The sequence below is a fragment of the Acanthisitta chloris genome, unplaced genomic scaffold (assembly GCF_000695815.1).
Source record: "Acanthisitta chloris isolate BGI_N310 unplaced genomic scaffold, ASM69581v1 scaffold1055, whole genome shotgun sequence".
NCBI lineage: Eukaryota > Metazoa > Chordata > Aves > Passeriformes > Acanthisittidae > Acanthisitta > Acanthisitta chloris.
This window is the reverse complement of record NW_008672958.1, coordinates 5,775-21,333: the sequence shown is the minus strand read 5'-3', so window position 1 is coordinate 21,333 and position 15,559 is coordinate 5,775. Positions and strand designations below refer to the sequence as shown.

Genomic DNA, 15,559 nt, shown 5'->3' with positions numbered 1-15,559 from the left:
CCCATTAGTTCTGGGCAATTGGACACTCCAAGCCCTAACTGATCATTTACAGAGTTCAAAAAGTGCTAAAGAAAACACCACAAAATGCTTGATGCCCCAAATATCCCCATCCAGCACAGCAGGACAGAGCACACAGGTGGAAGGAAGATGCTGTTATCCAGACATCTTGTTTGGACAGAACTAATTCCTAGAATCATAATATCCCAGAATGGTTTGGGATAGAAAGGACCTAAAATACCATGGGCATGGACACCTTCCACTAGACCAGGTTGCTCCAAGCCCCATCCAACCTGGCATGGAACACTCCCAGGGATGGGGCAGCCACAGCTTCTCCGGGCAACCTGTGCCAGTGCCTCACCACCCTCACAGAGAAGAATTTCTTCCCAATACCCCATCTATCCCTGCCTCTGACAGTGGAAGCAATTCTCTCTTGTCCTGTTACTCTGGGCCCTTGTAAATAGTCTCTCTCCATCTTTCCTGTAGGCACCTTCAGGTACCAGAAGGTCACAATTGTCACCTCAAAGCCTTCTCTTTTCCAGGCTGAACAATCCCAAATCTCTCAGCCTTTCCCCACAGCAGAGCTGCTCCATCCCCCTAATCAACTTGGTGGCCTCCTCTGGAGTCACTCCAACACATCAGTGTCCTTCCTGTGCTATCGGATATCGATAATTATATTATCATTTTCTTAAATTTATAAACAGAGTCACTGAATCATAGATCTGGCCAGGTTGGAAGGGAGCACAGTGGGTCACCCACTTCCACCTTCCTGCTCAAACCGTGTCATCCTAGAGCACGTGGCACAGCATTGTGTCCAGATGATTCTGGAATGTCCCCAGTGAGGGAGAATCCACATCCTCTCTGGGCAATCTGTTCCAGTGCTCAGTCAAAAGAAATTCTTCCTCATATTCAGGTGGAACTTCCTGTGCATCAGTTTCTGCCAGTTGCCTCATGTCCTATTGCTTGGCACCAGTGAGCAGAGCCTGATCCATCCTCTGACACCTCCCTGCAGATACTGACAGACATGGATGGGGTACCTCTCAGTCATCTCTTCTTGAGACTGAGCAGGCTCAGCTCCTTCAGCCTTTCCTCATACGAGAGATGTTCCAGTCCCTTCATCACCTTTGTAGCCTCTGCTGGGCCCTTTCCAGGAGCTCCATGTCTCTCTTGTCCTGAGGAGTCCAGAACTGGACATAGCACTCCAGATGTGCCTCACCAGGGCTGAGCAGAGGGTCAGGATCACCTCCATCGACCTGCTGGCAATGCTCTCCTTAATACACCTCAGGATCCCACTGACCTGCCTGGCCCCCAGGGCACACTGCTGGCTCATGGACAGCTTCTTGTTCACCAGGACGTGGTGGTTATTCCTCCCCAGGAGCAGGACCCTGCATTTACCTTTGTAGAACTTCGGAGTTCTTCACTGCCTCTCTCTCCAGCCTGTCAATGTCCTTTGAAAGGGCTGCATAGCATTCTGAGTAATTGTTCACTCTTCCCACATCATCAGACTTGCTGAGGAGGCATTGACCCCTTTGTCCAAGTCATTGACAGATAAGTTAACCAATACTGGGCCCAGTATTGAACCTGGGGAAACACCACTAGTGACAGGCCTCCAACTACACCCTGTGCCACTGATCATGGCCTTTTCGGAACATTCTCTGGCATTTTCTCTGCCAAGCCACCTATTATTTGGGGGTTTTTTTGTGCAGAAAACTAGAGGACTGTCTCTGTAAGCCTGGGGTCCAGGCAAGGCATGATGAAGATAATGCAGATAAAACATGGGGGCTTGCAACAAGTTCAGAGGAGGCCACAAAGTTGATAAGAGGACTGGAGCATCTTCTCTATGAGGGCAGGCTGAGAGAGTTGGGGCTGGTCAGCCTGGAGAAGAGAAGGTTGCGTACAGACCTCAGAGCAACCTGCCAGGAGCTGAAGGGGCTGCAGGGAAGCTGCAGAGGGAACTCTTGGTTAGGAACAGCAGTGACAGGACAAGGAGTAATGGGGAGAAATTGAAAGAGAGGAAATTTAGATGAGATTTTAGGAAGAAGTTTTTCCCTGTAAGGCTGGTGAGACACTGGCACAGGTTGTGCCCAGGGAGGCTGTGGATGCCCCAGCCCTGGCAATGTTCAAAGCCAGGTTGGGTAAAGCTTTGAGCAACCTGGTCTGATGGGAAGTGTCCCTGCGCAGGGCAGGGGGTTGAGGCTAGTTCATCTCTAAGGTCCATTCCAAACCCTTAACATTCTATGATTCTATATAAGCTTTTATGGCTCTCAGTATATAAAATTTCTCCACCATAAAAGGCATATGAGAAACTTTTCCTTAATTTGTGAAAGAAAAAATAAAAGGCAGGAAAAAAAAAGGCACTTTGGAGCAGATTGTAGATACTGTCACAAAGCAAAAAACCCAAGGAATTTGCACAAACCGAGGCAACACAAAGGTTTGTAAGCAAACTTGTGTGTAACTCACACTTGGGTAAAAGGCCATGAGGAGTTTGGGGATATTTAAAGCACACCAGCAGATTGCAGACGAAAGCAAGTGTGAAACAGATTGCTGGGTTGTTGTTCCTGTAATTGTCCCCTTCAGCTATCATAAACTGCTTTGTTTAATGGCTATAAAATCAACGAACAAGCTGTCCTGATGAAGATGTCCAAAAGACTGACAAACTGAAGGCTTTGAGTTGTGCAAAGGAAGTTATTTTACTGAAGAAAATGTGCAGTTTGGCAACATGACTCTTCCTGAAGTCAACAAGAACTTCAAGAATATAGAATCATAGAATGGTTTGGGTTAGAAGAGACATTAAATCCCACCTTGTTCCAACCCTCTGCCATGGACAGGGACATTCTCCACTAGACCAGGTTGCTCCAAGCCCCATTCAACGTGGCCTGGAACCCCCCCAGGGAGGGGGCAGCCACAGTTTCTCTGGGAAACCTGCACAAGTGCCTCACCATCCTCACAGCCAAGAATTTCTTCCCAATATCCCTTCTAACCCTGAATTCTGGCAGTGGGAAGCCATTCCCCCTTATCCTGTCCCTCCAGGCCCTTGTCCCAAGTCCCTCTGCAGCTCTCTTGGAGCCCCTTTAGGCACTGGAAGGGGCTCTAAGGTCTCCCCAGAGCTTTCTCTTCTCCAGGCTGAACACCCTCAGCTCTCCCAGTCTGGCTCCACGGCAGAGTGGCTCCAACCCTTGAATCACCTCCATGGCCTCCTCTGGAGTCGCTCCAGCAGCTCCACATCCTTCTGATGTTGGTGCCTGAGACTGCAGGTGAGGTCTCACCTGAGCATAACAGTGGCCAAACCAGGTAAAACCAAAGGCCAAGCTGCAACCAAAGCAGCAAATGTCCTAGCACCAGCTTCTGGTGTAGCACAAGTCATGTCTCAAAGTTCCCCCTATAAATTAAGAATTAATTTGAGAAATAATTGTTCTCTAACCTGAATGTCACTCTCTCCCCCAAGGCATGCCTGTGCCTGTTTAACCTGGGCACGTATCTACCCTTCAATGTTTGTTTGGTGTGTCAAAATTTTAATTAAAAGATTTTATGATGTTGTAAGGGAGAAATTGTGACTTTTCCTCAGCCAAGAGGTTGAGCCTGACATTAGAAGTCAGCAGCAGTTAACATCAAGATACCCCAGAAGCTGCTTCCCCCTCACTCCTAATGATTGGCTTTCTGAGATTTCAAATAATGAACCTCTAAACTCTTTCAAACCAACCTTTGGTTTCCAGATGACACAATTAATAGGACAACATGGGAATATTTGATATCACTAAGGTCTGAAGAGGATTTTAAAGGAAAACATTTGACAGGCTTACAATGAAATCACATCAAAAAACATGTCCTGGAACACAGCACTGGCCTTTAATATTTAAATAACTGCAAACTGTGAGAACCTGCACAACTTGTATATGCATTGACTTTTATTGGTTTTTCCATATCAAAGGATCATGGAATGGTTTGGGTTGCAAAGGACCTTACAGACCATCAAATTCTACCCTTCTGCCATGGGAAGGGACACCTTCCACTAGACCAAGCCCCATCCAACCTGGCCTTGAACACTTCAAATGCAGTGATTCCTCCCAAGAATTCTTTCAATTGACACATGTGGAGTAATTGACAATCCAAACTCAATAGTGTGTTACTGATGGGAGCAAAACCTCCAGAGGAATTGAGGAAAGCCTTGTCAGGCAGAAGTACAGGCTCTCAGGGAAAGACAAACAGCTATGCAGGTTACCAGGTTAATTGGCTAATATAACCTATGCTGTGTTCCCTTACAAGAAAAGCCTGGACATTTTATTCTTGACCATAAAGCAGTCACCAAGCTCTGTAACCATCCTGCTCCCATCCATCTCAGCAACTGCCCCCTGCAGAGACTCTTTTATGAGCACAGGGATACAGAAGTTTTTGGGTTGGGGCTCTGATATTTTCAGCCATTAAAAGGTGATGATTTTTCCATAAGAAAATAATCTGGTTTAGATTTTATTTGTCACTGATAAAGTGCGGCTTTTAAAAAAGCAAAGCAAAACACTGATCGCAATGAACTCACAGAAATGAACTCAAGTTTTCACATGAGTATTTCATCTCAATTTTTAATGAAGAAGGAAAAAAGCAGGAACTCAAGGAGTATAGTGGTGAGGTACTGGCACAAATTGCCTAGAGAAGCTGTGGACTCTCCATCCCTGGAAATGTTCAAGGCCAGGCTGGGTGGGGCTTGGAGCAACCGGGTCAAGTTGAAGGTGTCCGTACCCACGGCAGGGGTTGGAACTAGATGTCTTTGAGGTCCCTTCCAACCCAAACCATTCTATCTGCTATGGTTCTAAATCCAAGATGTGTGAAGTAAGTAGCAAGCAGAGATAAGCTTTCATTTTAAGGCAGAATTAAAGTAAAGCAAAAAGAATTCCATGGGAAAGGGAGAAAATTCCAGCAGGCATGACATATTCAAGCAGGGCAGCAGCAGAAATATCTGGTGCCATTACAGCAGCCTATGGACACAGGAGGGGAACTTTAATAAGGGGAGCCAGAAAAGCATAATAGTCTGATCAAAAAGGGTTTGGTGTTTTTTTTTTTTTTTTTCCCCAGGGAGTTTGTAGATCTAATTCTTCAAGGTATTTCTGAAATTCAGTTCTTTCTGGACCCACAACTTCTTGTTTTTATCAGTACAGCTTCTTTGGGCAGCCTCAGGAAATTACATCTTGGATCATGGAAGAACTCTTGCTGAAGATAGTTCAACAGAGCAAACTGCACATTCCTCCAGTTTCATAGAATCACAGAATCAGTGAGGTTGCAAAAGCCCTCTAAGATCATTGAGTTCAACCATTCCCCCAGCACAGACAAGGCCACCACTAAACCATGTCCCCAAGTGCCACATCCACGCAGCTTTTAAATCCTTTCAGGGATGGTGACTCCACCACTGCCCTGGGCAGCTTGTGCTGGGGATAGACAATCCTTTCCATAAAGAAATATTCCCTAACATCCAATTTAAACCTCCCTTGGCACAACTTGAAGCTGATTCCACTCCTAATGAGACAAGTAGGATTAGACATCATTGTTTGAGGATACATATTACAACCTTCAAGGCTGAAATGAATTTCAGATGCTGCTCCAAAGCCAAGGCTATGATCAGTCTCCTGAACTGGGTCTCTACTCCCATATTTCTGCACCACCACGGAAAAGAAATCAAGCTCCTTTCTGCTATGAACAAGCAAACACATGTGCTGTGTTCTCCATGCTGTCCACAGCCAACTTTAAGAAAAAGAAAACTCTGGAATGGGCTGTGTGTTCTGAGCCACATCCCTGTCTGCATTACAAAAATAAACTGGTTCAATGGGCCAAACCCAGAGAGCTCACACACCACAGCGAGCTGACAGTCACAGCTCCAGTGTCATGGCAAAAGGAGAAATAGAAGGAAGGTGAAGATGATTAGAGGGACGGAACACCTACGAGGAAAGGCTGAGAGAGTTGAGTTTGTTCAGACAGATACTTTGAGCACATGCCTACACATCGTGGATTGCTCCAAGGGCTTCATTTGGATTCAGCAGGCAGCTTGTCCCATTTGTGCACAAACGCTTATTTGCTTATGCACATAAACGATCAACCACCGATTTCCAGAAATGATTAACTTAGTCAGGAGGACTTGTCCCAGAGCTCTCCTGTAATGGCATCTCCCAAAACTGCAGCTTGCAGGCTGCTGACAACCAGTGCGTGAAGGGGACACCACCCTCATGGGGTTCCCAAAGGCCTCTGGGGAAGGTTCCTGTCCTGGTGGCGATGGCAATGGGAGTTAAGTGGATCTGTACATCTGCATGGCCAGCACTGACAGGTGCTCAGGTGCCACAGAACCATGAAATGGGTTGGGTTGGGTGGGAAATGAAGAAGCACCTCATTCCAGCCCCCTGCCATGGGCAGGGACAGCTTCCACTAGACCAGGTAGCTCCAAGCCCCATCCAACCTGGCCTGGAACACTTCCAGGGATGGGGCAGCCACAGCTACTCTGGTCAGCTTGTGCCAGTGTCTCATCACCCTCATAGGGAAGAATTCCTTCCCAATATCCCATCTATCCCTGAACTCTGGCATTGGACCTCATTCCAGCCCCCTGCCATGGGCAGGGACAGCTTCCACTAGACCAGGTAGCTCCAAGCCCCATCCAACCTGGCCTGGAACACTTCCAGGGATGGGGCAGCCACAGCTACTCTGGTCAGCTTGTGCCAGTGTCTCATCACCCTCATAGGGAAGAATTCCTTCCCAATATCCCATCTATCCCTGAACTCTGGCATTGGAAAACCATTCCCCCTTGTGCTGTCCCTCCAGGCCCTTGTCCCAAGTCCCTCTCCTCTTGGAGCCAGGGATGGGGCAGCCACAGCTACTCTGGGCAGCTTGTGCCAGTGTCTCATCACCCTCATAGGGAAGAATTCCTTCCCAATATCCCATCTATCCCTGAACTCTGGCATTGGAAAACCATTCCCCCTTGTGCTGTCCCTCCAGGCCCTTGTCCCAAGTCCCTCTCCAGCTCTCTTGGAGCCCCTTTAGGCACTGGAAGGGGCATTAAGGTCTCCCTGGAGCCTTCTCTTCTCCAGGCTGAACATTCCTAGCTCTCCCAGCCTGGCTCCATAGGAGTATCACTGTGCATTACTCTGAAGGAACCTGGTGAGGGATACTGTGGGATCTGAAAGGACCCTGGTGTGGCAACCTTTGCTTTGTGCTATATTAACTTGGTGACCTTGGGGAAAGAAGACAGTGGAGTTACCTACAAAATAAAAAGGGGCATCAGCAAAGAAATAAACCTACAAGCCATAAATACTCCATGAAGATGAGCCTCATTGTCTCAGAACTAAGTGATTTAAAGCATTTAGCTACAATTACACTAACTACCATGTAAGTCAACAAACAAACAATTTTCTCTGACGCTTTCATCATCACTGAAAATTAAGTTTTTAAGCCCCTGGAGCAGTGCACATATTAATGTCAGCTAATTAGTTTTGTAACTGACTTTGCAGGCTATGTTGAAAGAGAGAAGAGGAGAGAATTAATGTTCAAATGCTTCTCAACAGGCATTTCCACACTTCAAAACTATAACAAACCAGAAAGCAAAGCTGCTGGGAAGTCGCCTCATGCTGAAATGACAGAAGATATTTAATTCAGGGCTGATTAAGATCAGTAAGTTATTCATCATAATCATGCCCAGTAGGAGGCCATGACAAACCTGACCTTTAATAAGAAGAATAAGATAATTTCTTTTTAAAAGACCAGAAGGATCTTGTCCATGCAGAGTAAAATATACACCAATACCTGCTAATTACACAATTGCACGATGCACCTTTGATTGCACAGAGCTCTTCTGGCATAATTACACAACACTCCTTCTCTCCCTGATTTTTCCAAATAGCTAAATTAGATACCTCTACTGTTGATTCCTATCATCAGACAGAGACCTCAGACTCTGAAATGAGAACAGCTTCAATATACACGAAGCTGTGGTGTTTTTAAACAAGGTTGAACTCTCCTAGAGCTAAACTTGATAGAATCACAGAATAGTTTGGGTTGGAAGGACCTTAAAGACCACGTAGTCCCAGTCCCATACCATGAGCAGGGACACCTTCCACTAGACCAGGTTGCTCCAAGCCCCAACCATCCTGGCATGGAACACTTCCAGGGTAGGGGCAGCCACAGCTTCTCTGGGCAACCTGTGCCAGTGCCTCACCACCATCACAGGGAAGGATTTCTTCCCAATATCCAACCTAACCCCACCCTCTGGCAATGGGAAGCTATTCCCCCTTGTCTTGTCACTCCACGCCCTTGTCCAGAGTCTCTCTCCAGCCCTCTTGAAGGTTCCCTTCATGTACTGAAAGAATCATAGAATAGTTTGGGTTGGAAGGGGCCTTAAAGATCATCTAATTCAAACCAGGAAAGGGTTGGACCCAAAGGGTTGGTATCCCAAGGATGATACTCCAGTTTCATCATCACTTAAATTCCCACCAGTTCTTTTTTTTGGGATATACAAAACCCAACTTTATTCTCTAGATCCAGCCTCACTGAAGACACTCTGAGGAGCTCAGGTGGCTTCCAACACCATGTCCATGATTGCCAATGCAGTCCAACAGTATCCTACTCTGATAGATTAAAGCCACAAGTGGTCAGCTGGAAGTGGCCATCTGCAAGTTCAACCCAAGATTAGCTCCATCAGGCACAGAAGTGACAGGAGCAAGTTCAAACAAAAAGGGACCATCAATTCCCCTCTAAGCTGGAATCTCTCATCAACGTTAATATTTTGGGATGTTTTCCCTCTTCAGGGCATCTCTTATTTCGGCTACAATCTCCTTCAGTTGGTGACCAAATCCACATGGATCACTGCAGAGTGCACACAGTGTTTGTATTTTGGAAAAAGCCTCCAGGCATTATGAGTTGGTTCCCATTCATGGATTTTAAATTTAGGGATAGCGGAAAGTTACAATGATTTGATCTGACCTCCTGCCTAGTGTGAGCCACTCAATTGCACCACGTGCAAATTGACCTAGAAAAGATCCTTCCAAAAGCACTCCAATTCTGGACCCATATTTCTAATGGAAATAAATTGATGGATTTGTTACTCTTGCCATTTAAAGAGGAAAAAACCAAACCAGTTTGGGACTTTTTTACCCCCAGCTGCAGACACAGAATCACAAAATCAATCAGTTTGGAAAAGACCTCTGAGATCATCAAGTCCAACTTGTGACCTAACACCACCACGGCAACTAGACCATGGCTCCAAGTGCCATGTCCAGTCTCTCCTTGAACACCTCCAGGGATGGTGACTCCATCACCTCCTTGCACAGCACATTCCAGCGTCGGACCACCCCTTCTGGGAAGAAATTCTTCCTAATTCTTCCTGTTAATGCACAGAAAAGATCTTAGAACCAGAAGATGCCAGAAAGCCCAGAAGTAAGACTTCAGAAGTTAAACTGCATTTCCAAAGGGAAGTTGAGGAGCCCAGTGGTCTTCATCAGCCACGTCAGGTCACACCACACCAGCCTTTCCAGCCTCAATGGCTGCATGGGAACCATCTCCAGCAACTGCCACTTCAGATCAAGATTATTCAGCTTATTTCTCCCCTTCCACTACCTCCCTGTTATAGACTGGTCTGGGCTGGAAAGGGCCTAAAGATCATCTAATTCCACGAGCCTGCCATGAGCAGGGAGACACTATGCTTTTGGTTGATCCTTTAGAAGATGCTCATCCCATCATGAATCTTCTCCAATTGTTTTACACAGTCACTGATTCACATCATCAAACCTCAATAGGTTCTTCCTTGGAGAAAATGAGTAATCTATAATGCCTTAAACTCTTGCTTATCTTCCAGTTAGCGCACTCATTTCACAGTGTTATTCTCCACCTCCTGCAACACCAAGACATTGCAGCAAGCAGCTGGACAAAATACTCCAATAACTGGTTACACCTAATAGTAACACTATGCTCTTATTTTACTCCTCTACTTATAAATACAGGAAATAGGAACTTACGTATAGTCATTAAATCCCCAATGCCATCTTAATTTCAGTCTGTTGTCCTGGGAATAGCTATTCTGGGAAGTAAACTCACTTTAACTGCTTAAAAAAAAGATACTCAGGTTATGTTTCCCACTGGAGTGAGAACTGAATATGCTCCCTACATAACCCAGACCTCCCTGGAAGTGGGAGGAAGCTTGCTGTGATCTCTCACTCCTCCAATTCATGTTTTCTCTACAAACCACCCCCAAACCCCAAACTGACAGACACTGAACAGTGTTGTCAGCGCTATCAAACAAGAAAGTCTGTGTGGCCAATGACTGCCTGGAGCTTGGAGTAGCAGTAAATTCTGGCATTGGCACACCTCATTTCTTAGAAACCCTTCAAAGCACTCAGGACTATCCAAACCTAGGACATTTGTTGCCTGATGTTCTAATATTCCTGCAAAAGGTTGATACCAGATCCTTGGGACCAGATACTGGTCCAAAATGCCATTGGAGCCTTTAAAGAATGATGAACATCCTGATTCAGTTATGACTTGCAAGTATTCCAATCCTAAATCCTATTCTTTGGCGAAGGATGCCCTAAGTCACAGCTTAAGAGAGAAGATATAAGAGATGAGTGAAACACTAAGAGGTGAGAGCAGGAAAGGGAAGTAAATGAAGGCAGGGCAATAAATAATACAGAGCACTCATCCCTTGGAACATCTTTGCAGCAAAACCCACCAAAATCTGCCTGCCTGAGTGGCATTCCGTGTTGAGGGATGGTACAGAGGAGGATGCCAGTGAAAACAGAAGCATTGCTACATTTTGAAGAGACTTGGGAGGGAGAAAGGTTTCAGCAACAAGGTCAGAATGGAGAAGGATAATCCCTGCAGTAAATCAATACACAAACTACATCCTGAATAAACTGGGCTGAGCACAGACTAACAACGTTCAGTCCTGGTGAGTCTTGGCAAGAAAGGAGGCAAAACATAGACAATTTTACTTACGTTAAGGGTGGAATCACGTTTGAGACACTCAAATTTAGTTCTCTCTGTATGTGCTTGGTGTTGATGCTCCCACCACAGCCTGAAGGAGCACAGGGAGTGCTCTGGCTGCCCTTGGGTCAGCCAAATCACTCTCCACGCTCCCTTTGCTGCCGAAGTTAAAAGGAGCTATTCCTTACTCTAAGCATCATAGAATGTTAAGGGGTTGGAATGGACCTTACAGATCATCTAGTCCTAATCCCTTGCCCTGGGCAAGGACACCTCCCATCATATCAGGTTGCTCAAGGCTTCATCCAACCTAACTTTGAACACTGCCAAGTTTGGGGTACCCACAGCCTCCCTGGGCAACCTGTGCCAGTGTCTCATCACCCTCACAGTAAAGAATACCTTCCTAATACCTAATCTAAATTTCCCTGTTTCGATTTATAACCATTACTCCTTGTTCTATCACTACAGTTCCTAACAAAAGTAGAGGAGACAAAGCAGTCTGAGGGTGAACAGAAGTGCATTTGGATGCTAAAACAGAACAATAGGACAGAAAATTCCTGACAGCAGATGAGCACATAAAATTCTTAATGCCACCCTCATATTTCATGCATTATTCTGTATTACCGCCTTGATACCTTCAACATGTCATTTTCCAGAGGCAAGACAGAAAGGTTTCCTATCCCTATTTCCTAATGTCATTCACCTCATCCTAAGTCTCCTGTAAAAGCTGCCTTTTTATTTCCATTGTCACTCTTTACAATGTCTGAAGATAGTTAAATGTGGTGAGGGAATAAACACACAATTTACAATCCCATCTCCCTCATGCCTGATATGACACAAACAGTTCCCATTTTCACTTCAGGTCAAGTTTTACACTCTGCTTCTGCTCAGTGCTTCAAACTGCACATTGGGTACGCTGTGTTTGCACACCCAACAGACTCTTTAGCCAGGAGACTGAGGAGCATCAGCACAGACATGTACAAGCAGCTGGTCAAAGAGGATAAGCTGCAGAAATGAAAAGAAAAAAAAGCCAGGAGAATCTTATACATTTCACAAGATCCTGATATAATTCTGGATTTGCAGCTCTCTGCTTTCTCAGTAAGGAGCAATGCAAATTGGGTTTCAACTGACTGCTGGTGCTCTATTCCATTAACCTGATACACCAAGCACAGCTGTAAGACTTCCTCCAGCACATTTTCCAAGCAATCCTGTCGGAATAATTTTGACTACTAAACCTTTCACCACACTCCCTGTTCTGTCCTGTACATATCTCAGAATAAGCCTCAGCTATCAGCTTCTCTGCACTGCAATAACAAGTTGAGCACTTGCAATGCTTCTACTGTGAGCAGGAGTGATGGAGAGCTGGGAATTACCTGCAGATTGCAGCATATTTTACTTACTTTTGGGTTAAGATTAGAGAACAAGCACAGAGTTACTACAGCACAACCCATGGGAGACAGGAGATTGTAACTTGACTACTGCTAAAAATACAGCCCAAACCAGAGAAAGATCTTTCTCCTTGGCTGTGGAATATGGAATCATGGAATAGGCTGGGTTGGAAGGGACCTTAAAGACCACTGAGTTCCAAACCTGGCCATGGGCAGGGACATCCTCCACTAGATCAGGTTGCTCCAAGCTCCATCTAGCCTGACCTTGAACACTTCCAGGGACGGGGCAGCCACAGCTTCTCTGGGCAACCTGTGTCAGTGCCTCAGCACACTCACAGGGAAGAGTTCTTTCCCAATATCCCATCTATCCCTGAACTCTGGCAGTGGGAAGCCATTCCCCCTTGCCCTATCACTCCAGGGCCTTGTCCAAAGTCCCTCTCCAGCTCTCTTGGAGCCCCTTTAGGCACTGGAAGGTGCTAGAAGGTCTCCCTGAAGCCTTCTCTTCTCCAGGCTGAACACCCCCAGCTCTCCCAGCCTGGCTTCACAGCACTCAAGACCATCTCATTCCAAACCTCCTGCCATGGCCAGGGATACCTTTCGCTAGACCAGGTTGCTCCAAGCCCTGTCCAACCTGTCCTTGAACACTTTCAGGAGTGGGAATTAATCATTATTTTTAATTCCTAAAGGGCCTTGCTAGGGTTAATTGAGAATCCTGATTAAAAAAAAAACAAACCAGGAAGCTATAAAATTACCACAGATAACACCAAAAAGTCCAAGAATTTTTGGGCAGACTTTTGTTTCTAGAGAGTTTTTATTAATATATCTAATCATGGCATGGCAAAGATTTAAAACTGTTGCCTCAAGATTTCGAGGTACTTCTAACAGAAGAGGAATGGAATAGCAGAGATCTAGGAACTACAAGATAGAGTCACTAGATAAAGAGAAGGAGCAAGACAAATAACAGCACAGGACAGGAATTTGCCAGGGAAACACCTCCCTGATGAACTTCCTGTCAAATAGCTACACATGTAAATTGAATTTAGACTAAAACAGGCCAATATGTTGCCAATACTCCAGGTCTTTTCCTTAAAACATGCATCAGACTGAAAGTAACTTAATTTATAGAGACATTTCTCACTTAGGCCACTGCTCAAGTATTTCAACTGAGCTCCAATGCACTGTATTTACTTCTCACTCTATATTCCTTATCCATTCCCAGATAACACTTAACCTCAGGAGCCACAGGGAATGTTATGCTGACTCCAGCTTAGTTTCTTGCCAAGAAAGTGAGCAGGAAAAAAACAGCAGCCCTAGTAAAAATTTATCTACCTTCAGAGAATACAGCAAACCTCAAAGCCTTCCATCATTTCAAAGATTAAGGGTTATCTGTTTGCAAAGCAATGATTACATTATTCAGTAATAGCTCTAGTAAGAGCAAGACCATCTGAAGCAGAAAGAGGAAGAAGAGAAGAGTTATCAGCCACGATCCTGCTTTATTACAAGTGAGGAGATCCTCAGATGGAATAAATTTGGATTATTCACACCACTGCACTGCAAAGTACAACCAGATAGAGATTTCTGGAGATATGCAGGGAATGGACATTTGCAAAGAATTCCAGCACATAAAAATTAATCCTCCAAATCCTCTTGATCATCTACGATGTGGGAATAAAACACTCCTGAAGAAAGCAGCTACATGGCTGGGTGCCTGCAGCTGGCAAGAGCTTCAGCCCAGCAGGACAGCTAGGAGGGAAACCTATGGCAATGGGCAGATTTCACCTGCAAATCCCAAAGCAGGCGAGAAACACACCTCATTCCTTAGCGAATCTGGCTCCTGGTGATAGAATCATAGAAGGTTAAGGGGTTGGAAGGGACGTTAAAGAGCATCTAGTCCCAACCATCTGATGACATACAGACACACATATAGAAAGTGTACAAGGACTCACTTGAATAACCTTTGGATTCTCTCATTTTGCATAGAAATAAATAGATTAACACAAGGCAAAACTCCTATAAACTTCCAGGTGCAGCCCAGTCCAACTTCTGATATATTTGGGTATTATACAGGGCTTTTCTTCCACGCTTTTAGCACTTAGCACAGCAAAGAAATCCCAGGACTGCATGGTCACCTGTCTTGTGGCACACAGGACATCTCTACAAACACAGCTCTGCATACCACAACATGCTGGTCACCCTCCCTCTGTCACACTGTCGTTTGGGTGGAAATCAGCTCCAACTGAGAAGCAGGAGAAGGGAAGCTGGGATGGACTGTGGGGAGGTGAAGAGAAGAAACTTCTGGCAATAAATTTGCCTTTTTAAGTAGTAAACTGCAGCTTTCCAAATCCTGGGTGGCTTCTCCCACTTTCCTCTTAGGCTCTTAATGTTCTGGGGGGGATGGAAATCCAGACACCCAAAATATTTAGGTAAGGTTTCATTTGCAAATGGGGATTTGACTTCTTTTTTTAACATATTAAAACTGCAGCTAATGTTACTATTTTCTGTTTCCTGTTTTGAAACAGATGCAAAGAATCTCCTAATTTGTGTGGGTTTGTATTTATGCTGTCTAGAAACATGAGTTCTGGGAATTCAGGACATTCACCCCTATTTTTTTGGTGCTTCACAGAAACTGCAGCATCAGGAGACTAAAATAACATCATTTGTCACTGAAACTGTAATCAAAAATACACTAAAGCCTTAAACAGCAGCATTTATAGATTAGTGGAGCTTAGCCTTAGCTAAAGGTTAATGCGATGCATATGTGAATAAATATTAGAGAAAACAACTATGAAAAAGTCATTTAAGGAAGAGCATGTTGTCATTCCAACCTCTCTCCGTCGCGATGCCCAGCAACTCTGCTTAATCTTCCAAACCACAGCTGCCACCAGGAGCAAGGACAGGAAACAACTGGAAAGGGGAAAAAAGAGAAGAATATTTTATTGTTCTCCATCAGAATTCTACAGCAAAACTGTAGGAAATGAAAAATGAGATGAAAATTCATGTAACAGTTAGAGATGCACTGATGAAAGAGAATCCAGCACTGCTCAGTGCTCATGATATCTAGTGAGGAACAACACAACTATTTTCAGGGAAAACTGTTCTTCCAGAGTTCCCCATTTGATCTCTTTATAGGACATCCCCCAGTTTTCCCCAGGAAATCACAACTGTAAGGCTGAAAGATTAATCAGATTGGAAAAGCCATGATTACCTGTCTCTGGAGATATTTAAACTGAGAAGAT

The 15,559-nt window shown here is 45.0% G+C and overlaps 1 protein-coding gene across 1 annotated transcript in view; it reads right to left on the bottom strand.

The window, feature by feature from the left end:
- Positions 1-15,227, bottom strand: part of LOC103802248 (attractin-like) — a gene marked incomplete at its 5' end in the record, with an annotated part of 34,458 nt that extends 19,231 nt beyond the window's left edge. Inside the window, one exon of the mRNA XM_009074702.1 lies at positions 15,149-15,227. Coding sequence (XP_009072950.1) covers positions 15,149-15,227 — 79 coding nt within the window. The remainder of the gene's footprint in view (positions 1-15,148) is intronic.
- Positions 15,228-15,559: the final 332 nt, after the last annotated feature.